Source organism: Simochromis diagramma, unplaced genomic scaffold, assembly GCF_900408965.1.
Source record: "Simochromis diagramma unplaced genomic scaffold, fSimDia1.1 OVJJ01000591.1, whole genome shotgun sequence".
In the NCBI taxonomy this organism is placed as follows: Eukaryota; Metazoa; Chordata; class Actinopteri; order Cichliformes; family Cichlidae; genus Simochromis; species Simochromis diagramma.
The window spans coordinates 21,313-46,315 of NW_024387403.1; the positions used below are offsets into that span (position 1 = coordinate 21,313).

A 25,003-nucleotide genomic window follows, 5' to 3' on the forward strand; every position below is an offset into this window, starting at 1 on the left:
ACTTTTTCTCACCTACTTAATCGAGTATTTTAGTTGTTTAACTGTCATTATAACTAAACTGAACATCCAAAGCTTTTCTCACTGCAGTTTTGTTGTGCAGTTATAGCAGCACTTTGAATCATCCACAGTTTTATAGAACTGTCTGTTGAATTGTTGTTTTGTTTGGTGCAATGCTTGCTTTTATTTAAATATTGATGATAATTTGATATATTTGATTATTTATTACTGGTGCAAAGAATTCATTTCTTCATGGTGCAAATATATAGTAGACTCAGGAGTTTAACTCAGTTTTCTTGGCCTTTGTTTATCGTTTCATTTAAAATCTTAATGGGTAAAGATCATCATAATCACATATGAAATTATATGTACAAATTATATGTTCCATTACACTATTAACAGCACAGATTATACAGCAAACATCAGATTCATGGATGGAGCCAGAGGCTAAATGACTGTTCAGTCCTCTTTAGGAAACGATCTTCATATGACGACAAACACGACAACAATCAGCTGTCAAACTGTACAAGAAGTTCACAGTAATGTAAAAGAAGTTATATCACTTTATTTTTAAATGTACGCACTCAGGGTCAGGACTGAAGACACTGATCGAGAAAATACTCTAAATATAAATATTCACCTAAACATTCAGAATTATTCAATTGCATGAAAAGAAATATGAACTCTCTACAATACTGGCTTCTGATTGGTTGAAAAAGCAGGTGCTGAACTTCAGAAGAGCTAAAGCTGCAAAACTGTGTAAACCCAGAGTGGATGCTGCCCTCTGACCTTTCAGAAGTACGATCTTTTTATGAAGACACAGAGGCAGAGTTATTATCATCACTTTAAAGATGATATTCGTTACATGTTCTTCACTCGTTGTCTAGTAAAGTCCAGAGAATGAGACACATGATTTCAAAACATACAGCTGCATGTTAGAGATCACAGAGTTCTTCAGTCTTATGAGAACTCATGGAGACTAAATGTCAGACACATCAACAGTAAATGTCGTTCCTCCCCCCGTGAGTTTGTGTCCTCCACACTTGTTTACACAAACATCTGAGGTTTGAACAGTGTGCAAAACCACATGTTACAAAGCTGCTGAGCTACTGAATACTGGAATATTTCATTCAATATCACCATCTGACCAAAGGACAAACACAGAGAGGATTAGAGCGCCAAACTTTGTTTCAAACTGTTTCAGATTTTAGAGGCAAAAAGCAGAATTTCTACCTGGACAAAGAAATCAAAGCAGGAGCAAAACAAGCTTTTTACATTTATTCAAAGGCATTATGTGAATGTACTCTGAGCCACAGCCTCCTAAAGTAAAGACATTTGATCATCTAAACCAGACAGAGTCATGTTTTCAGCAGTGTCTGTATCCTCCATATAGACCATGCCATGGTCCACCTAGGGTGACCAGGTGTCTGACTTTATGTGGGACTACACAGCGCTCAGTCCTTGTTTCCCTGTGCCACACACACATTGAGCCAATGTCCAGTTTTTTTATTGACTCTAGTTTCTGTCGATCGGTAGGCCCACAAAAAAACCCTGTACAGGAAGTAGATTTCATCTCTCTGATAAAAGGAGTTCTAATCCCTGATCCTATGAGTCTGAGCCAGTAGATAATATTGATATGATCATATTTATGCCTTTGTTGTTTCACAAAGGGTTAAAAACATTCACAGGTTGGACTGTGGTTCTCCTTTTAGCGTCTCTGCTGGAATTTGAACTGTGAACCTCTTAGATCCAAACTTCTGAACTGCTCATCTCACAGAGGACAAAAGGGAAGAACCCCGAATCTCTTCTTCACCTCACTTTTATACCTGCTCACCCTTTCTCCCCCCTTCCCTCACTGGACGTCACATCTTCACACTTGGGCCAATCAGGTTGTTGACATTTGATCATCTGATGTCCACCCACACCTCATCTCTCTCTGACTTACAAGATTTAACACAAAGTTTAAACTTTAAAATCACTTCATTACATTTTCTTTGTTATTCTTAACACAGAAAATTCACATTCAAAAACTTAACACAGAATAAAACAGAGTAGCCAGTAGTGGGACATGGTTCCAGCAACTCTGATGGTGACGGCCCGTTTGAAGCTGAAGCTCCGGCACATGAGTCAAAAAATCAACACACTGCTTCAGAAACGCTGTGCTGAGGCTTGGTTTGTCTGAACAGAGTCACGTGATCAATGACGTCTGAAGCTTCATTCAGCACGTCACTGCTTCAGTACCTGATTCAATGATTTATAAGGAATTGAACCATTGGTGGGATTTGTGCTGTGTTTTGGTGATTTTGTGAGAGCGAATCAGTGTGTGACATAATTATAGACATGGAGCCAGGAAGAGAGGACGCTCTGCCTGTTCCTGAATAAAAACCAGTTCATCAGCATTTCTGCTCCCAGGTCTAAAATGTACATAAGAAATATGATGTACACATAATTATAATGATATAACTTATAGTATATTATATATAAACGTACCAGTCTGCTGGTTAATTACATAATCAGGTGGAGGCAGTGACCTCACAGCACAATACTCACAACTATTATAATATTGTGCTTTACATTGTTATATTTAGTGTATTTTTATTACTAACAAACTACAAGAAGTCACAAGCAACAGGAGAACACACCATGGCACATGTTTACACAAGAACGTTTTATTCATCTAAATTATTTATTATTAAAATCGACATAACAGAATTTTTTTTCACGTAAAACAAATACATGTTCAAAGCACCATATCAGCCCGATATCAGACACAACTGTCACGTGACATTAAAGAGAAGCTGTCAGTTCATCTCTGCAGAGTGGGCAATCATAATGAAGCAGTTCATTATAAGCTGTAGATTCAAGCTGCGCTTCATAGTTTTGTCCACCAGATGTCACCAAACAGGACTGTGTTGAAAAGCTTCGAGTAATGAACCGTTTTTCAATCCAAGCTTCAGAAAGCTTCATTTGGACATCAGAGGCCGTCTGATGTTAACTGGCAGCCCTTTATAGACTGCTGCTACTTTACCCTGAAGCCAAACCACTATCTGGGGTTACATACTGAACCAAGCTACACACACATTTCACACACAATCAAGAGAAACGACAGGTAAGACAATCGTATCCAAAATTCTTGTCTGCAAGAAAAATACAATATAAAAACATAAGAACAAGCGAAATATAAGAACGGGTAATCTTTATAATGAAGCTGAAAGCTTTTTAAGGGGTTCAAAGGTCCAGAAATTCTCACTTCTCATTTTAGCCGCACATAACCAGCCGTGCAGGTGGTGTCAGTATTTCATCCTCCGGCTTCAGGATTTTACCACATCGAGTCGTTTACCTCCGTGTGTTGCTTCATATGTGGCATCATTTCCAGACTGTGACTACAGACAAAGATTGAATCTTTACGAGCTCCTTCAGGCAGATGTAGGTTTTACCTTCTTCTTCTTCTTCTTTTTTTTTTAAGAAAAAAAAACAATCAGTATTGTATTTATTTCCAAACAGTGTTTTTGAATGACTGAACGATCGCACTGATGAGAGGCAACATGTAGATTTGTGGATGCACTGTTTACAGATGCCTTGGTTACTTGACTTCTGTCAATAAAAATGTGAAGAAAAAAATTAATAAAAGAGAATTACAGAAACTGCTGCTTTGTGTTTCTTCTTCTGTCTGCAGTCGTTTATCTGCCGCGTTCCCTCCAGCTGGTTTATCTTAACAGAAATTGAAACACAGAAGAATAACAATTAAAAACAACCCATTGAGCACATGTGGTTTTATACATTTCTTATATGTTAGATTTCTGTGGTTTGCAGTTTTTTAGATGTTATTCTGGGTTCTTATGTGACCTGGATGAGTCACTGGTAGCTTCTTGGAAAGTTCACCTCTCCGTTGTTCACTGGAGCCCCAAAGCCTTACAAACATCTGCAGACTAATAGATGCCAATAACTTTGTAATTTTTCTCATAAGTTTTCTTGAGCGTCTTTACATCGTGGTGCGATGTTTGTTTTTCTGAGCTTTTAGCCTGCTTCACTTTGACAGACAGGTTCTGTTTGAGTCATTTCTGGATTTCTAACGAAATCATCATTTATAAAACACTTTTTTACTTACTTGGGTTATTTTTATCTAATATTGAAATTAGTTTGATCTTAAAATACAGGCCATATTAAAGAGAAATGGAAACTAGAACTAAATATTATTATCACTGATAATGTATGGGAAGAGACGTGTAAAACTTGTCACAAGGGAACAAGTAGTCAATTATGGAGAGTTTGGAAATTTAAAATTAGATTTTTTTAATACACCTCTTGTTATTTCCTCATATTGTAAGGAACCCAATGCAGAACTATGTTGGAGAAAATGTGGGGGAATAGGAGACGATTCACATATCTTTTGGGACTGTCCAATAATTCAAGGTTTCTGGATAAGAATCAAAGAAGAAACAGAGAAAATCCTACAAGTAAATCCTGCACTGAACCCACCATATTTCTCTTGGGAGTTATACCTAGAGAGAGGTACACCATAGATGAAAAATATATACTGATAGCTAAGAAAAGGATAACTGTGAAATGGAAACAAACAAACTCACCATCCATAACTCAATGGAAACAGAGACTGAAAAGAGTTAATACAATGGAAAGAATGACAGCAAGCCTGCAACTGAAGGTGGAGATCTTCCACCAGAGATGGATGTGTGGCCAGATACTTGGGTGGATGAACACGAACTTTGGAACATTGTAATATAAAGCTATAAATCTCCCCTACGACATATCATTATATTAATCGTGGTCTGTTTTTTTCCTCTCTCTCTCTTAAATGGTCTTATGTCAGAGAATGTTAATATGTTGCTTGTTTGTTTGGTTATTGCAACAAAAATTACTAAATTAAAAGTCCCCCCCCCCATAATTAGTTTGATCTTATTTAATGAATAAAAACTACATTAAATTAAATAAAGGTTGAGCTGTATTTATGGATGCAGCATGCTTAGCAACAAAAAACAAACTAAAATTTAATCGAATCTAAACCCAAACTGAGATAAAAATAAAACATTTCAAGACTTTGAACTTGGAAAACTAAACTAAAAATAGGGGGTAAATCTTTATTTTTAGTGATCTCTCTGCTGATTTTCATAAATGTTCCCTCTGACATTTGGCCTCCATATAACAATAATAATTTAAAAGCCTAAAAGTAACTGAAACTACTAAAAACTACACTGAAAGAAGAAAATTCACTCTGGAGACTAACTGACACTAAACTGACCTTAAAAAGTCAAAATGGGATGAAAAATAAAAACTAGAAAATTCAAAACTAATAACTCTAGTAAAAGGTCACCTCCATCTTTTATCTACAGTCCATGTATTCAGTAGCATGTCTTCTTTAAAAATAAGGGTTAATCTTTATTTAATTCAATAAATGTAATTAATATATGACACACAATTAAAATAAAAGTCCCCCTTTCAGTCTGTTCACCTTAATTAAGACTAGTAATTAGGTTTAAGAAAAAATAGAGATGAAAACGTTTTTTTTAAAGGAATATTTTTTTTAATAAACAGCTGACATTACCTGAAACAAACTGATATTTTCACATTTTATTTATTCATAAGGCTAATTTATGTCTAAGTTCTTATTCTGTTGATCTCTTTAAGGTCGACGTTTGACATAAACAATTAAACAAAACCACATAACCTTTAACATTTTAATGATTCTGTTATACAGACGGGCTTTTCTTTAAAAAAGAAGAAAAAGAATAAACATCCACTGAGCTTGCAAAGCATGCATGAAGATATGTACATTTGCATTAGAACGTTTCCCCGCCCGTCACAGCAGCTTTCGAGAGCAGCGTCCCTTCTGTTCAGTGCACTAAACCCAAATCTCCGAGTGTACATGCTGCACGTTTATGGCTCGTTTTCTTTAACACACAATCCTTCACTCTCGTTTCAAAACAAACAGTATCGTTCACATCTCTATATGTTACCTTAATATTCTTTCATGCACATTTTTAAGACATTGAAGTAATCATAAACATCTCTAAGAGTTTGACTTTCTCTTCCTGCTACAGTCTGGTCTGCAGGCTCAATACTGGCTGAACAATCCTTTCTGTGGCATCCATGAGCTTATTTTCCTTTGCAGTGACTCAACCGAAGCACAAGAAAATGATCACAGAATTATAAGTAAACATTATGCTGGAAATAAGACATTAACACTCTGTTTTTTAATTGAAAGTGTAAATATATATTTTTTAGGTTTTAAAATGAATGTAATGTTTTGAATGATGGATGGATACTGATAAGGATGTAATGATTTATTTCTGATAAATCTCTTGTAAGGTCTCGAGTTCCTTAAAGGTGGAGAAACAAAACTCATACAGTAACCAGAGTTCATGACACTGAAACTTTTAAGTGGCACTTTCCCGGTCGCGGTGTACGTGCAGAAGGCTGATATCAGAACGTGAGCTGCATTTGTGGATATGAACAAATACAAACTAAAATGGCTGAAGGTGTAAGGCAGAAGTTTCCCCCTCAGTAGCACAACGCTGGAGGACCCAAAAATCCCTCCATGTTCAGGATCGGAGATCCTGTGGAGAAAAAAACAGCACATCAGACTAATACTGTGGATACGAATCCTGACTGACGTCTGTCATTACGTATTCTTACCTGTTAAGTCACTTGTGTAATGAGCCCTTTTTCAGCTTCGTGTTTATCATCCAGCTCCTCGTCAGAGTCTGAACACGAAAGGGAAATCGGTCAGCGTTTTTATAGAAACACCACAGAAAATGTAGGACGATAAAAGAACGGTGGAGCCAGGATTTTAACTGCCAACCTTCAGATTAGAAGACGACCCCTATGAACCCGGACGGCTCAGGTATTCATGCCAACTAAATGTATTATCCTTAAAGACATTAATGGCATCTACAACTGCTTAATAGCAGATGATGCCCTGAGCTCTTATTTTGAAAATCCAGCCACTGATAACCAGCCTGACAATTCCCGTCTTGTCAGGTTTCATCATTTTTAAATTGTCTTGTTTATTGACCTGTGTGAAACATCTGAGGCGCGCTTGTCTTAATCGTCTGCAGGAGGCTGCAGGTTCAAAGCAGCTGCAGGAGGCTGGTGTGAGAATAAACCTTCACTTTTAATTCTTCACATTTTACAGAAACGGGAATTATTTTTGTATTTTGTGTTATCGACTGCAGCTCTGCTTCTGCTCTGGAGAGTGTCTGTGTCTGCAAAGGATGGGCCCACCCATTGTAGGGAAGGCTCACTGCAGAGGCAGCTGAGTAATTGAATTATTTTCTAAGCAATAAGATGTCTGCAGATGAAAAAGCTCCTTTCACTGTGCAGTGAAACAAATACTGAAGGAGCTACGCCACTCATTTCTGGGTGTGAAGTGCAAAGCTGGAAATCTAAAAACTCTAATAATAATAATAATAATAATAATAATAATAATAATAATAATAATAATAATAATAATGACAATAAAATGAACTGTATATCTTCATATTTTGTGTCTGTGCGCTCATTTAAATGGGAATGAAGAGTCAGAATCATCAGACTGAGCAGTCTGAAGGAGCGACAGCTGAAGCGAGTGTGTCGGGTGTGTTTGGGTTTGTCTGATGTCAGTGGGAGGAAACAGGCCTGCCAAAGACTCTGGCGGAGAGTAGAACTGCCCATCAGATAAAGGACCTGGACCCAGGAGAGGAGCCCTACTTGTATCTATGATGGACTGATGTCCTGAAACACAGAAGGATGAAGGAAGCAGGAATAACTGCATCAGCAGGACATCAATGAGGTTAGAATAACATAACAGTGGTGAAATAACTTTCATTTATCAGGTGAGTAAACACATTTGCAGATTTTGTTCATAGCATATAATTATTAATAATTACCTGTGAAATAGCAACAGGAAGCTGATGCGTTACACTTTTTACTCTAACATTATAATAAATAATTATAATATTAACTTCTTATCCCATGATCTTTTATTTTAAATAAAACAACTGAATAAAATTACTCAGTATGTAGCTTTGAATGTTCACCAGCAGGTGGCAGTGTTTCACCAGAGCGCCTGCTGCTGTTCTTTATTGTTTTCTTGTTTCTTTTTCATTCTCCACTCAGAGGCTCTTGAGTCATAGTACTTGTTTTTTCACATTCTTTTGCTAACTTAAAGGAAGGTTTTAAAAGGAGCCTGTAAGGTAAACGATCTGTTGACAGAGATCACAGCAGTGACAGCAGCAGTACTGCAACAGTAATGAAGGTGCCTTTTTTATTATTAGCTCAATTGAGACTCACTGTTTTCGTCTTCGATCTCCTGAGGCAGGACCTTGAAGTCGAGGAGCCACGTTTCTATCCAGGCCAGAACGAAGGAGATGATGGGCAGCAGGTACCCAAAGGCCCCCTGACTCAGCAGCTACACAAGAAACGCACACGTCCCAATATGAATACGTAATTCTACACAAAGCATACAAAATCTGACCATTTAAAATTTAGAAGCTGCAAAAACAAATATTTATTATTGTTAAGCAGCAGCAATTACAGGTTTTCCTGTACAGGAAGTTTGCTTCACTTCCTTAAATCCTCATACATGTTTGCATCACCATCGGGGAATATGGAGCAAAGACTGCAGAGGAAAATTAACTCCAACAACAAACTGTCCTCTAAGAGGTTTTTGTGTGTGGACATTGACACCAATACTAAAATAAATAAAGATATTATTAGAAGTAAAAAACTAAAGTCAGTGCAACATTTTTGTTACAAACAATGAAAATATTAGATGTTGTCAGGTTTCTTAGATCAAAGCTTTAAGTACCACCCTGTTTTCTGAGGTGCTGTTAAGGTGTGTGTGTGTGTGTGTGTGTGTGTGTGTGTGTGTGTGTGTGTGTGTGTGTGTGTGTGTGTGTGTGTGTGTGTGTGTGTGTACACCCAGGAGTGCAGACAGTTAGGAATTGTAAAGCTTTTTCTTACCTTCGACAAAATGACTTTAGCAATCAGGAAAGCACAGCTGACTGCAGTGGTGATCTGCACAAAGACAGAAAACATCAGAAATGCTCATGCTGTTATTTTTGCTAATATTTTAAACAGAACCCCTTTTACCTGAAAACATCCTCATGTTAATGGTCTTTAACTCTCTAAATATACTGAATATAATGAAGTGAAATGGAAAATCACAGAATCAGCCTGTAACAAACACTGATGCCCCCTGATGACATATTTAATGCACAGAAACAAGAATTAGTGCATCCTCCTGCCAGACACTTCACTGTGCACCCAACAATGTGAGCTCTTGCTGGGCAGCGCCCTCTGCTGGCGCAATTACAGAAGCACTGTTGTGGCGTACAGCCTTAAAACCTACCGCGATGGCCCACCAGTGACGAAGCTTGCAGACAGCGTAGGCCAGGATGAGGACGGCAAACCTGAAAACTGCCAGCAGCTGAGGGAGGGGAGGAAGGTGAAGGTGGCACAGAAGGAGGAGGGAAACAAAAAGGAAGGAAAAAATAGTGAAAAAAAAACCCCACATAAAATAAATGATATAAAGTTGATCATTTAAAGCAAAAGAAAGAACCTTACAAAGATGTCGAAGAAGGAGGCGTGGTAGTCGTAGTGCAGGACTTCTTGTTCCAGCCGATTCTGAATGCCGCCGTTCACCTGACAAACACAAACAGCTCATCATGACAAATACTCTGAATGTTAAAGTTAACCCTGACACGACTGAGGCTAAAATGACCTGAGTGAGGCAGTTATATTCTTTGTTACTAGAGGAATATTTTTTGTAAGTTTATTCCATCTAAAATAACAATCATAAGTTTTAATACAACACAAAAACATGAGAAGTTGTAGGATTCAAATAAACATTTGGGGTTAGGGCTGTGCGATGACCAATATCTCATATCCTCATGTAAGACATTTCTCATCCTGATAACGATGTACATGACAAAAAAGGGCTTTTTATGTAAACTCTGTGAATCTTGAGTGAATGATGAAGAACAAACCATAACGAGGGGCAGGGCTACTACACTGCATTGTGTCCATCAGGTAAAAAAAAAAGAAATCTGTTGGCTAATCTACACCATATCAATAACAGCTTCCTTAAGGTTTTAAAATGCACTGCAGCTGCATTTTAAAACACATCTACAAGCAATGCCAAAGAAACACACAGGTATGAGTACAGAGGTACTATGAAGGTAGCTCACTTCTTACTGGAGTATATCACCATAGTGACTTAAACTGTAGAGCAAAGCTGCTTCAGAGCAGGTTGTGTTTGAGATTACGGATCAACAAGTATGAAATCACCACTTAGCTACCAATCAGTTCTCTGGAAAACTGCTTTACAACAAGTACCTGAAAGATCCCTTTGGACTGCTGTGCCATGGATAGTGGGAGGATCTTTCCATTGATGAGCATCAGTAGTCTAATCAGTTTAGATTCTTAAATTCAACTTAATTCTTTGACTTTTCCCATTTGTCTGCAGAACAATTTCACAACATTTTGAATTCCTCTATAAACATTAATCTCGTTTTTTTCTTTTGTCTGCAACGCTTGTCCCTAGCATGTCCTCGTCCATGAAAGCATTTAATCTTATCTGAGCAATTCCTCTTGGTCTCCTGTATCACTGCTCATCATTCGACATGCTTTTCCCAGTATATCCACGCCCATTTTTGTATTTATGCTTGTATTTTCTCCCAGACTGGTAAACATCAACAGAGCTCAGTAAAAGAACTTTTAGTTCCTATTTCAACTTTATTAATACAAGTGTTTAACCTTTTCATGTTTATAGTTTTATCTTTCTTTGTAAAGTCAGCTGTTCTGCTGCTCTGTATGTGATTGGTCAGATGCCCCCAACCCCACCCCTTTCATGTAAACAGGCTAGTAGCTAAAATGGGAAACCCTGGTTTACCTTATAGAGTTGATAACTAGCGTCATGTGATCACTTAGTCTGATTGACAATGTTGGGATAAGTTAATCAAGATAACAGAAAGATTTCTTGAGTATGATGAACAATGAATTTAACTCCTAAATGTGACTTCCTAACACAGAATGTGATGACGTCATACGCTTTGTACTTTGATGTGTGGTGATTGGAAGTGTCTGTGTGGTGCAGCCTGGACAGACCAGACCAGCTGCACCACACAGACACTTCAAGAGAATGATTGTTATGAAACTTCCATACAAATTGAGGGGAAAATGGAGAGTTGTTGCCTATGAACTGCAGGAACAAAATGGTCACAGAGCAGTGTTCACTGATCTGGTTGCCTTCATAATAAAACAGGTGAAAGTAGCATAAGATCCAGTGTTTGGCAACATCCAAGACTCACAATCTGGAAGCAGCTTTAAAGTTTCAAGTTCCACCAAGCAAAGAAAAAAGGGAAGTAGTTTTGCCACTAATGTCAGTACGGTTCCAGGAGTCAAAACTCAATCAACTGGAAGCAGAACAAATTCCACTGTTCTGCATAGTTGTTTGTTTTGTTCACACAGCAATCATTTACTAGAGAATTGTAAGCAGTTTAAAGCTAAAATGCATCGGGATAAGTTGACTTTTATCAAGGAAAGGGGAATTTGTTTTGGTTGTTTAAAAGTTGGTCACATAAGCAAAGACTGTAGGAGTCGTTTGAGACACAGCAGCTGAGCAAATGATCATTTCATGCTGAAGACATCCTCAGACAGAATTAAACACATACATAAACACAGCCTGGTGCCAATAACACAGCTAATGACACTGCTGTATCACTGGCTTTACTGATTAAAGACCATATCTGAAGGAAATCTTTCAACACAACAGAAAGTGACCTTTTAAACCTGCGACACTGATGCTGCATTCAAGGACCATTACAAACATCTGAAAGTACTTAAGAACATGAAGAAAATGTGACTTGTTTCTCTGTAATGAAGCTGTTTTAGTGAAGAAAGTTGAAAGGTCACAGAGCGACTGCTGAATCTTCTGCTCTAAACATGAACTCTGAACTTTGTGATGCTTCAGGAGGAAAACTGCTTCAGTTATTCTCTCAGATTAGTTTCATATTTTCTGCATCAGATTTGAGTGAGATCCTGGAATGAAGACAGAAGAAAAGACTTTGTTCAAAGTTTGATTTATAGTCAAACCTTCCAGTTTATTCACACAATAAAACATCAACACAATATATGAATTCATTCATTAAAATCACAGTTTTTCCTCATTTGTTTGATGATTTTGACAAAAACAAACACAAACACACACACACATGGTCTGCCATACTCATGAAGAGAAATGTCGACATTGTTCAATACAAATATTCCAGAAACATTTAGAGGATAGAGAAGTTTACATTTTCATGTGGAGAAATATTTTAGTAAATGAAAATGATGATGAGCAGTGATAGCCTCCATAAACAGTCACAGGAAAGATCTCCTTTAAAAACTCAGAAACATCAAGAGAACAACTAGAAGATGTGGAGGTACCACCCATAATGTTTGACTGACAGCTGATCTCTGTGCAGAAATGATGGAGAGAAAATAAAATGAAACTAAAAAACAGATTTAAACCCACAACATGAAAGACTTCAATCTATTTGAGCTTAATCAACTCAGCAGTGTCTCCATAATAGTGAACCCAAAGTCCAGCATAGAGCGGCTGAGTGAATGTGGTCTGGACTCTGTGGAGGAGAGTCATGGTTTCAGAGACGCTGTAGAAGGACAAAATACCTGCTGTTGTTGTTACAATTTAATACCCAAGATTTGTCATTATGTCCAAATATACATTTAATCCCTTTTCTGCTGATATTCTTGTATGCGACTGCTACAAAAACTTCTTTCCCTTTCCTCTCCACTTCAAAGTAACAACGTGCAGTCAGACTCTCTCTACTCAGAACCTGAAACCACCAATTGAATCTGTCTGGATGATCAGAATAAGACTGTTGTTCTTCCATTACTGTTGCTTTTCTGTTCCCCTCTGATAATAACAGCAGTTTGTTTGCTGTGTTTGGATCCAGTGTGATTTCACATGAATATTTTAAGAATCCAGCTCTGGTCTTTGGCTCTGGTGGATCTGACAGTAAAACATCCACTTCAGTTTCCTGCTGGGATCTGATCTGCTGCTTCACATCAGAGCTTCTTTTCTGGATGAGATGGATCAGCTCAGTGAAGATCTTCTCACTGTGCTCCACTGTTTGATCAGCAGACTGATTGATGGCCTCCACCTCCTGTTGAAGCAGCTTCACATCTTTCTCTCTGTCCTGGATTCTCTGCTGGATGTTTTGTCGACTCACCTCCAGCTCTCTCTGCCTCTCAGTCCTTTCTGCTGCAGCTGAGACTGTGTCGTGGCCTTTATGTTCATCCACAGAGCAGAGATAACAGATACTCTGCTGATCAGTACGGCAGAACATCTTCATCACCTCATCATGACGAGAGCAGATGTTCTCCTGGAGCTTCTTGGAGGGCTCCACCAGCTTGTGTTTCTTTAACTGAGCTGCTACATAATGAGGCTGAAGGTGTTTCTCACAGTAAGATGTCAAACAGACTAAACAGGACTTGAAGGCTTTCATTTTTCTTCCAGTGCAGACATCACAGGCCACATCTTCAGGTCCAGCATAGCAGTGATCAGCAGGAGCAGCTTGGAGTCCAGTCTTCTTCAGCTCCTCCACTAAATCTGCTAACATGGTGTTTTTCTCCAGGACAGGCCTCGCTGTGAAAGTCTGTCTGCACTGAGGGCAGCTGTAGATTTTCTTCTCTTCCTCTTCATCCCAGAAGCTTTTAATACAGTTCATGCAGTAGCTGTGTCCACAGGGAATAGTCACCGGATCCTTCAGTAGATCCAAACAGACTGAACAGCAGATTTTTGTTTGATCCATTTGATTCATGTGCTGTGCCGTTTCACCGTCTCTCAGTGACTGTCAGACAGTTTGACTTCCTCTGAACAGAAACAACCTCTGTGCTCTGAAGGGAAACAGATCTCTGCTCTTGTTCACCTTTAGACCCATCCTGATACAGACACATCTGTGAAGGGAGATATATTCTTACAGAGTGACCAAGAGCCAATCACATGATGCAGGGTGTGGTATGTGTGATTACATCATGCAGTAACAAGTCTGACCCAGTTAAAGTTTAATAGTTTATCTTTACTTGGTGCTTTGAAATTTGACAGTCAACACTCAGCGATTTCATTTTATATTTCAAAAAGTTCAGCAAAGTTTAGGATGCTGTGATGAATAAAAATAAATGACACTTTATATTTTGACATTTTCTAATCTTAGTTCATTCTCACACTTACAGAATGATGCATGGGAACAACTGACTCCACTAAATCAAACCTATGTTCAAATGAGATTATGATCATTAAATAGTAACAAATATTTAAATTTAGCAACAACAAATGCAGATCGCTCCACAGTGTTTACAAAAACAAACAAACAAACATTATTTTGTAGTCTTTACTGTGTACACAGTCACAGTGGATTTAAAAAACGTGAACTGTTTAGTAATTTTTCACAAAGTGTCCATGTCAGTAATTCATTCAAATGTATTTTGGTCTTAAACTGATCCAGTAAATGTAACTTTTTCTCACCTACTTAATCGAGTATTTTAGTTGTTTAACTGTCATTATAACTAAACTGAACATCCAAAGCTTTTCTCACTGCAGTTTTGTTGTGCAGTTATAGCAGCACTTTGAATCATCCACAGTTTTATAGAACTGTCTGTTGAATTGTTGTTTTGTTTGGTGCAATGTTTGCTTTTATTTAAATATTGATGATAATTTGATATATTTGATTATTTATTACTGGTGCAAACAATTCATTTCTTCATGGTGCAAATATATAGTAGACTCAGGAGTTTAACTCAGTTTTCTTGGCCTTTGTTTATCGTTTCATTTAAAATCTTAATGGGTAAAGATCATCATAATTACATATGAAATTATATGTACAAATTATATGTTCCATTACACTATTAACAGCACAGATTATACAGCAAACATCAGATTCATGGATGGAGCCAGAGGCTAAATGACTGTTCAGTCCTCTTTAGGAAACGATCTTCATATGACGACAAACACGACAACAATCAGCTGTCAAACTGTACAAGAAGTTCACAGTAATGTAAAAGAAATTATATCACTTTATTTTTAAATGTACGCACTCAGGGTCAGGACTGAAGACACTGATCGAGAAAATACTCTAAATATAAATATTCACCTAAACATTCAAAATGATTCAATTGCATGAAAAGAAATATGAACTCTCTACAATACTGGCTTCTGATTGGTTGAAAAAGCAGGTGCTGAACTTCAGAAGAGCTAAACCGAATGAATGAACTCACTGAGTGTTGACTGTCAAATTTCAAAGCACCAAGTAAAGATAAACTATTAAACTTTAACTGTGTCATACTTGTTACTGCATGATGTAATCACACATACCACACCCTGCATCATGTGATTGGCTCTTGGTCGCTCTGTAAGAATATATCTCCCTTCACAGATGTGTCTGTATCAGGATGGGTCTAAAGGTGAACAAGAGCAGAGATCTGTTTCCCTTCAGAGCACAGAGGTTGTTTCTGTTCAGAGGAAGTCAAACTGTCTGACAGTCACTGAGAGACGGTGAAACGGCACAGCACATGAATCAAATGGATCAAACAAAAATCTGCTGTTCAGTCTGTTTGGATCTACTGAAGGATCCGGTGACTATTCCCTGTGGACACAGCTACTGCATGAACTGTATTAAAAGCTTCTGGGATGAAGAGGAAAAGAAGAAAATCTACAGCTGCCCTCAGTGCCGGAGGACTTTCACAGCGAGGCCTGTCCTGGATGAAAAACACCATGTTAGCAGATTTAGTGGAGGAGCTGAAGAAGACTGGACTCCAAGCTGCTCCTGCTGATCACTGCTATGCTGGACCTGAAGATGTGGCCTGTGATGTCTGCACTGGAAGAAAAATGAAAGCCTTCAAGTCCTGTTTTGTGTGTTTGGTCTCTTACTGTGAGAAACACCTTCAGCCTCATTATGTAGCAGCTCAGTTAAAGAAACACAAGCTGGTGGAGCCCTCCAAGAAGCTCCAGGAGAACATCTGCTCTCGTCATGATGAGGTGATGAAGATGTTCTGCCGTACTGATCAGCAGAGTATCTGTTATCTCTGCTCTGTGGATGAACATAAAGGCCACGACACAGTCTCAGCTGCAGCAGAAAGGACTGAGAGGCAGAGAGAGCTGGAGGTGAGTCGACAAAACATCCAGCAGAGAATCCAGGACAGAGAGAAAGATGTGAAGCTGCTTCAACAGGAGGTGGAGGCCATCAATCAGTCTGCTGATCAAACAGTGGAGCACAGTGAGAAGATCTTCACTGAGCTGATCCATCTCATCCAGAAAAGAAGCTCTGATGTGAAGCAGCAGATCAGATCCCAGCAGGAAACTGAAGTGAGTCGAGTCAAAGAGCTTGAGGAGAAGCTGGAGCAGGAGATCACTGAGCTGAAGAGGAAAGATGCTGAGCTGAAGCAGCTCTCACACACAGAGGATCACATCCAGTTTCTACACAACTACCCCTCACTGTCAGCACTCAGTGAGTCTACAGACTCATCCAGCATCAATATCCGTCCTCTGAGCTACTTTGAGGATGTGACAGCAGCTGTGTCAGAGGTCAGAGATAAACTACAGGACATTCTGAGAGAGCAATGGACAAACATCTCACTGACAGTCACTGAAGTGGATGTTTTACTGTCAGATCCACCAGCAGAGCCAAAGACCAGAGCTGAATTCTTAAAATATTCATGTGAAATCACACTGGATCCAAACACAGCACACAAATGTCTGTTATTGTCAGAGGGGAACAGAAAAGTGCAACAGTAGTGATTCAACAACAGTCTTATTCTGATCATCCAGACAGATTCAATTGGTGGTTTCAGGTCCTGAGTAGAGAGAGTCTGACTGGACGTTGTTACTGGGAGGTGGAGTGGAGAGGGGGAGGAGGTTATGTAGCAGTCGCATACAAGAATATCAGCAGAAAAGGAGATGAATCTGAATTTGGATGTAATGACAAATCTTGGTCATTAGAGTGTTACAACAACAGTTATACATTTTGGTACAACAACATTGAAACTCCTGTCTCAGGTCCTCGTTCCTCCAGAGTAGGAGTGTACCTGGATCACAGAGCAGGTATTTTGTCCTTCTACAGCGTCTCTGAAACCATGACTCTCCTCCACAGAGTCCAGACCACATTCACTCAGCCGCTCTATGCTGGACTGTTGGTTTACTATAATTATGGAGCCACTGCTGAGTTGATTAAGCTCAAATAGACTGAAGTCTTTCATATTGTGGGTTTTAAAGCTGTGTTTTAGTTTCATTTTATTTTCTCTCCATCATTTCTGCACAGAGATCAGCTGTCAGTCAAACATTATGGGTGGTACCTCCACATCTTCTAGTTGTTCTCTTGATGTTTCTGAGTTTTTAAAGGAGATCTTTCCTGTGACTGTTTATGGAGGCTATCACTGCTCATCATCATTTTGATTTACTAAAATATTTCTCCACATGAAAATGTAAACTTCTCTATCCTCTAAATGTTTCTGGAATATTTGTATTGAACAATGTCGACATTTCTCTTTATGAGTAAGGCAGACCATGTGTGTGTGTTTGTGTTTGTTTTTGTCAAAATCATCAAAGAAATGAGGAAAAACTGTGATTTTAATGAATGAATTCATATATTGTGTTGATGTTTTATTGTGTGAATAAACTGGAAGGTTTGACTATAAATCAAACTTTGAACAAAGTCTTTTCTTCTGTCTTCATTCCAGGATCTCACTCAAATCTGATGCAGAAAATATGAAACTAATCTGAGAGAATAACTGCTGCATTACAGATGTGTTATACCCCTGCCCAGCCGAATGACTCTCAAAAAGAAAACTTTGCAGAAAATCAATGTGATCGCTTGCATCACTGGAATTATCATCTCGATATCTCTTGTCCTTCTTTCATTTCAGACGTCTTGAAAACAAGTTATAACAAAGTCCTGGAGAAGTGCCCAATGCTGGAGGACCTCCTGCTTTACCCCTGGCTCAGATAAACTCCTCTCTGACACAAACACACACGCATACTGAATTCACATCTTGCCATACAAATGTGATACAGTAACCAACTTTCTTTCTTTCAGAAAAAAAGAAAATTGGGAGATTCAAAATTTTCCTCACAGTAATGTTTGCATCAGTCTATCAGACGAATCCCCCCCAAGTCCAATATTTACATCAGTTACAGTGATAATGCTTGGTGTCTACTTTCAGCCACCGCAGTAGAATGCCAGGAATGAATCTCATTGAAATTGTAGTTGCATTTGCTATTTAATTTAATTGTCATGGATGATACACAGACAACCCAACAGCAAACAGAGGAAAACAATGGGCTTAAATACACAGAGGGATAAATGAGGGAATAAGACACAGGATGAGAGCACAGCTGCGAGAAATCACAAACAACAAGACCATGGGGAAGGAAAACTGAAAACACTAACATAGTCTAAGGAGCTTAGAAAGAAAACGTCTGCACTTCTTGAAGTTGCTTGAAGACGTTCAAGCAAAGTTGAAGTTCTTTTCATCCGAGAAGGTGAAACATCTTCAAGCAACTTCAAGTCCAGACGCTTTCTTTCCAAACTCCTTAGACTACGATGACCTAGATGACTGAGAACCTTCACAGACATGAAAACACTAACATAGCACACAAGACTATCAAAGTAAAACAGCAAACAAGAGACTTTTACAAAGACACAGAGTAGACACAGAGACATGACTGACTGGGGAGAAATTGGGGAACATGGAAAGAAGAGTGACTAGACATGACACGTGGGACACAGGGGCAAGGCAAAGTAACAGAAACCTAAAGCCTAAGAATATAACACAAGAAGAAAACAATAAAGAGAACCAAAAACATACATAAGAATAATCAATGAATATAAATGAACAAACACAAAACACTGGGTCACAGACTCACTACCATGACAGTTAAATGTACAATAATAAATACTTTAAATCAAATGACAATGTAGCTGACACTGTGTTTATTAGTGTGTGGTCACCCACAAATCTTCATACTGTCATCCATACATGAGGTCTTTATACAAACGATGAAAGATAATGAAAGAAACTGTTTAATTGATATGAAATGATTGAATTATATGAAATATTATGGCTTTGTCTGCCAGTGTTTTTCTGTGAACTACTTTGAACTACTGGCAGTCAGTGAAGTCACTGAAAGGCAAGATTCTATGTTGTGTTGCCGTAGTTTCCAGAGTTTACTTATAAAGCTCACTTACAGAATTCAGTTAGATAAGACAAGCATTTGAAGGGCGCACATTTGAAGGAGTATTCACTCAATATTAACTCATTACGGTTTACATTTTCGAGTTTAAAAGTTCTCCGAAATTACAATGAAAAAGGAAACGAGGAAAATTACCACTCCAGCTGATAAGAAAGATTCAGGAGATCAAGGTAAGTAAAATAATAAAATCAAATCCTGGTAAAATCCAAATCCTAGAAACATTGACACTGTGTGAATCATTTTTGGAGCAATTGAATCATATGTTTGATTGAAAATAGCTTTAATACAAGATGTCTAATCAAAGAAAGGTTACCGGTCTTTTGGTAAAATAATGTAATAAGTTTATTCTTGGACTCAACAGTAAAAACAGACCAACAAGTGTCATCAAGATCTAAGACTTAGTAAACCTAGTATCAACTCGCACTGGTCAGTTTTTTTATCCCAAGAATAAACTTGTGATAATTTAAGCAAAAGCAATTTCAAATTCTTTGCCAAACTGCTTCCAGTCCTGATGTCGGGGACTCTTTTTCACCACTGTGTTGTTGTCGTTTATAGATTGTAAGAGCAGGACTGCTAAAAGAAAGGCCAGTCCTGAAAAGAAGACCCCAATAAAAAGGAGGAGGGTCGCTGAGCAGGCTGGTCCTTCCACCAGCTCAGATGTGGTCAAAGGAGTGAAGCGCAAGGTTGTGCAAGATGAAGAGCGCACAACAAAGAAAGCAAAGAAGGCTAAACTTCTCCACCATATGAGCGGTGACAAGGAGCAAGCATCCTCCTTGTTGGACTCTGGTAAAGGTAGGCTAATTAGTTGAATAAGGGGGTAGATTAAGTGTGGTTGCTAGGTTTAAGATATTAGTGTTTAGTGTTTGTGTCTATCATCCAGTGAGCTGATGTGCTTTTGGTGTTTTCCACATCTCCAGACTTGAACAACAAACAGGTGTGCGCAAAAAATGGCAAAAGAAAGGCCACGGGAGACAACAGAGAGTCACCCAAGAAAAAAAAAAGGAATGTGGACCAGGACAAAAAATCAGTGGCAGACCAAAAACGTAAGTAGCAAGCAGCTTGGGTTTTATATTCAGGGGAAGGGCAAAAGGAACATTTAGGCTACAGAGGAGAGTAACTTGTGTCACAGCTGTAATAAAACAAGATTTGTTGTTTTGTCTGTTCAGGTGAATTCCAAGCCAGATATGTGGAGGAGCACCAGCTCGGAGAAGGAGGCTGCGGAGCAGTGTTTGCTGGCTACCGGATAGAAGATCGTTTTCCAGTAAGTGTTCAGATGATGGTAGTAAGACAGGCAGTAACGCAGATAATGGATAATATCGTAAACTGAGACGTCTGCTGTGTTTCCACCTTTCATTATGTCATACTGAGGAAATGCTCACCAATGCTCTGTGTCTTCTAGGTTGCCATCAAACACATTCCCAAAAATAAAGTCTACTGCAAAGTGGCGGTAAGCGTCCAACACTTGAATCAGTTTTACATTACTGGATTGAATGCGGCGTTCCTCATCATCCACTTTGTTGTAATATTTCAGGATGAAAGCGGGAAGAAGCTCTCAGTGGAAGTGGCCATTATGGTTAAACTTGCAGGTGAAGCAGAAGGGTCAGTGGGAATATCTGCACCTGTGTCCTTGCTGGAGTGGTTCGACCTTGGTAAAGAGCTGATCCTGGTGCTGGAGAGACCTGTCCCCGCTGTGGACCTGCAAAAATACAAAGCAGAACATGGAAGAACTTTAACAGAGGACAAGGCCAAGGTAGGTTGACTGGGAGAGCCTTAGACTGTACAGCATTCAATCAAGGCAGAAAAGCATTAACTCATTATTGTGTTTTTCATCTTTTCCAGCTCATTCTGAAGCAACTAGTTGATGCTGTAAAGGAACTTGAGGATAAACACATCTTTCATCGGGACATCAAGGGACAAAACATTCTGATTGAGACCGGCTCAGATGTGCCTCGAGTTCACATCATTGACTTTGGACTGAGCTGCTTTGTTAAGCAGCGATCTCTGTATCGCATCTTCTATGGTAACATATTCTGCTCCTGCTTTTCACAGATGTAACAATTTGTGTCTTTTGTTTTAGAAGAAATTGCAATTGTGTCTGTTTGTTAGGCACTCCTCTTCACATCCCTCCCGAGTGGTACATTAGGAGCTGCTACAGGTGTGGACCCACCACGGTGTGGCAAATGGGAGTGGTGTTGTATGAAGCGCTTCATGCACGATACTTTAGTACCGCGAGGTTCCTCACAAAGAAACTGAGCATCAAAAAGCGTCTGTCCACAGGTAAGAAAACTTCACACTTCCAGATTCACTGATGCCTTGGATCACTAGAACTATCATCTTCATCTTTTTGATCTTTTCTTTCTTTCAAGAATGCCGGAATTTCTTGGACGCATGTTTAGCTTTAGTCCCGGAGAAGCGCCCAACACTGGAGGAGCTCCAGCTTCACCCCTGGCTAAGATAACACACACAATTCACACCTCATCATATAAGTGTGATACGTTGCAGTAACTTCCTTTCTCTTTTCTTTTGGACAGGAATAGATAGAATGGGTCCATCTTAAAAAATAAATAAATAAAAATTTAGCTTTTTTGGAGTTCCTGTAACCCCCCCAGCCATCCCAGGAAATGGTAAATGGTAAATGGCCTGCATTTGTATAGCGCTTTTCTAGTCCCTAAGGACCCCAAAGCGCTTCACACTACATTCAGTCATTCACCCATTCACACACTGGCGATGGCAAGCTACATTGTAGCCACAGCTGCCCTGGGGCGCACTGACAGAGGCGAGGCTGCCGGACACTGGCGCCACCGGGCCCTCTGACCACCACCAGGAAAGGGGATCTCTCTTTGAATGGGCTTTCCCGAGGTTTCTTCCCATCGATCTGGCCCCCTGGGGAGTTTTTCCTCGTCTTCATAGAGAGCTTGGGCTGGGTCAGGAGCTCCATCAAAACTGTCTTTATTTGATGACATTAAAGTCATCAAATAAAGATGTGTTTTACTTAAAGTAAAATTTGATCAAAATAAAACTTGTTTAATTCATCTTTGCTGAGGATTCTCCTTCATTACTATTTTGTTTTGTTTTTTTTTACCCATGGTGCATTTTGACAAATAAGAAAACTGAATCAGGTTAAAGTGTGCACAAAGACAGTCACACTGCAATTGATCTGAAGACCTGCATCTGTTGCTCTAACCCCCAACTAGTTTAGACAGATTTCCTGGTTCTACCAGAGGTTTTTTCCTTCAAGAAGGGAGTTCTTCCTTCCCACTGTTGCTGAGTGTTTGCTCATAGTGGGTTGTAAAAGCATAAAAGTTAATAAGAGGCATTCATAGCAGAGTTATCACAGCGGGAACTATATAGCTTACATGTACAATTTCTACAGGACGAATTATAACTTCATTATGTATAAAAGCTCCTGTGGATAATTACTCCTATTTGTAACTTTACACAAGAGAAAGTTTGCTGTCACACTATTTATAACAGGTTGGATTTTGTCCTCTGAGTTGAGCCTTTGGTTGCAGTTTATTGAAGAATTTCCTCTAAAGTAGCTGTTGATAAAGATTTAAAGTCCTGTTTATATACAGAAATATGCTTTAGTTCATGTTTTTTTAAATGTCTGCCTCAGTGGATCAGTAGAAGATCTGGCACAGGAAACTAGATGATGAAAAAAGGGTACGAATACACATATATCTATATAGATACAGATATATACACACACACACACACACACACACACAGGTTGCAATGTAGTATTTTCATTATTTCTTAGCATTTCTTTAACGTCTTGGTGCAAAAGAATACCTGTATTTGTGTGTAAAGAAATGTTACATATATACTAAAAACAGTTGGAAAAAAGAACTACAAATTTGGAAAGGAATTTATTCATGTTCTTACTCATAGATGGAGTACATGGTTTAAAAAACACAGAGGAAACAGATATGAGGCGGCTGTATCAACATAAAAACATTAATACAGCTACAAAATGAATAAAAAGTTGCACACTTAAACTTATTTCTCTACAGTTTGTACAATTAATCCATGTAACAATAGGTTCTCTCTTAATATAGTAGTTAATTAAAATATCTTTACATAAAATACATTTTTAAGTACTCTCCGGTGGAAGTCTGTTGTGGCTTATGTTTCTAAATGACACAAGCATAAAGCAGCCCACAGAATATACAAACATGTCTTTGATAAGTGAATGTTGGCTCCCACAATGGCCTGTTAAGTTATTGCAAAAATAATTGACTGCATAATATGTCAGATTAGAACATGTTATGAGCACAAAACTGAAGGGGAAACAATAAAAACAAAAATTAAAATACTAAATTAAGTTAAAGGATATTTCTTACTATACTATATAATTGTATAATGTTGCGTTTGATTGCAAATGAAAACCCACCAAGAAAAAAAGAAAGAAAGAAAAAGAGAGAATAGAGTTTAATTTATTCAAAACACATTATTTTCTTTTATTTAAGCTGTAGCGAGATTCAAATGGACAAAAGAGAAAGAAAAATATTACAGATTTGTTTTATTAATCATGAATAAACTTTATTATACACAACTCTAAATTTCAGTTGGTCTTAGTCAGATGTGTTTTTAATTAAATCCTGCAACACTGTGCTCGCTGCCATCACTTTATATCTTAGTGTGCAATTCAAATATATACTTATTACAATATTTTTCCCCCTTAACTCTCAACTCGCGTGTTTAAAATGTCTGTGATCATATTTGTCCGTTGACTTCTGTCTGGGCCTCGAACGATTCATCAGACAGGTTGGCAGCCTCCAACTGATGCTCCAGACTTTCATCATCGCCTCTATTCTGATCAACTCTTATCTTAAACTTAGTGATGAACTCATTACTGGCCAGCGCGCCCTCCTTTTTAGGGCATGTGGGCTTTGATAACAGCCGGCTTTCCAGTCGCTCTGCAAAGAAAATATGGAAAGTATGGAATTAATACTCAGCTTCATATTTGAAGATACTCGAGTATCTTAGCTGCAGGTCTGGAACAATGGTTTTATTTCCTTTCCCATTAAACATCTCACACAGCCCCTCATCTGTGACCCTTAGCAAACCCGAACTTGGTATATGCTAAAACCTGCCCACATAAAGATCGATCGGGAGATCAGTCCATCAGACCGAGGCTTGTAACACGGAAAATGGCTAGCTTACACTTATGATGGCATCGAATTTCAGTGTGTACTATAAGAAACAAGGATAAGTAGGAGAAAGAACGGATATTGGAAAGGGCAGGTAGTGATGAGACGGCAATGAGAGAAAGAAATCATAGAGACAATGGGAAGGGGGAGAGGGCTCATTAGATAAGGTATAAAGTGTAAGGAGGATGCTAGGAGACAGGTAGACATGTGAGGGACGACTGTGGTAAAATGCAGAGGAGGGACCGACGAAAAAACTGTACTCCTGAAAAGGTACATAGGACAAAGGGGGGGAAACAAAAAAACGGAGACATAAAAGGAGAGGTCGGTCGCGGTGCGAGCGAGATGGACATGAGACGGAGAGGTAGTGCTGCACCTTGCACGTTAAAAAGGGTGACAGGAGGGCCTAGAAGATAAAACAGAAAAGGGGCCTCTAACAAAACTTAGGAAAACGATGAAAGTCTTGCATTAGGTTTGGAGTCTTATGATATGCAAAAAAAACGAGGGAAAAATCATCCTTGAAATGCCAATTCCTGTTGGGTATTTCTTATGTGTGGGACGTATTTTATGGGCTTTAGGATTGGTGCAAACCAGTTTCCCTGTTCAGAAT

The 25,003-nt window shown here is 38.7% G+C and overlaps 3 protein-coding genes and 1 pseudogene across 3 annotated transcripts; 2 read left to right on the forward strand and 2 right to left on the reverse strand.

The window, feature by feature from the left end:
• Positions 1-5,715: 5,715 nt before the first annotated feature.
• LOC120720730 (STARD3 N-terminal-like protein) lies at positions 5,716-10,204 on the reverse strand. The gene is made up of 8 exons (XM_040010498.1): positions 10,189-10,204; positions 9,559-9,653; positions 9,344-9,421; positions 8,956-9,009; positions 8,284-8,401; positions 7,630-7,725; positions 6,649-6,716; positions 5,716-6,569 (listed from the first exon to the last, which is right to left on the reverse strand). The coding sequence occupies exons 1-7, from the start codon at positions 10,202-10,204 to the stop codon at positions 6,652-6,654; spliced, it is 522 nt and encodes a 173-aa protein (XP_039866432.1). The 3' UTR covers positions 5,716-6,569; positions 6,649-6,651.
• Positions 10,205-11,557: 1,353 nt separating this feature from the next.
• On the reverse strand, positions 11,558-13,953 carry LOC120720731 (E3 ubiquitin/ISG15 ligase TRIM25-like). The gene is made up of 2 exons (XM_040010499.1): positions 13,155-13,953; positions 11,558-11,632 (listed from the first exon to the last, which is right to left on the reverse strand). Exons 1-2 carry the CDS (start codon positions 13,818-13,820, stop codon positions 11,558-11,560), a joined length of 741 nt encoding a protein of 246 aa, XP_039866433.1. The 5' UTR covers positions 13,821-13,953.
• Positions 13,954-15,408: 1,455 nt separating this feature from the next.
• LOC120720736 lies at positions 15,409-17,255 on the forward strand (annotated as a pseudogene).
• A 1,407-nt stretch (positions 17,256-18,662) lies between these two features.
• LOC120720735 (serine/threonine-protein kinase pim-2-like) lies at positions 18,663-21,858 on the forward strand. The gene is made up of 9 exons (XM_040010504.1): positions 18,663-19,413; positions 19,799-20,035; positions 20,161-20,286; positions 20,410-20,504; positions 20,643-20,690; positions 20,775-20,993; positions 21,083-21,263; positions 21,350-21,520; positions 21,610-21,858. The coding sequence occupies exons 1-9, from the start codon at positions 19,353-19,355 to the stop codon at positions 21,699-21,701; spliced, it is 1,230 nt and encodes a 409-aa protein (XP_039866438.1). The 5' UTR covers positions 18,663-19,352; the 3' UTR covers positions 21,702-21,858.
• Positions 21,859-25,003: the final 3,145 nt, after the last annotated feature.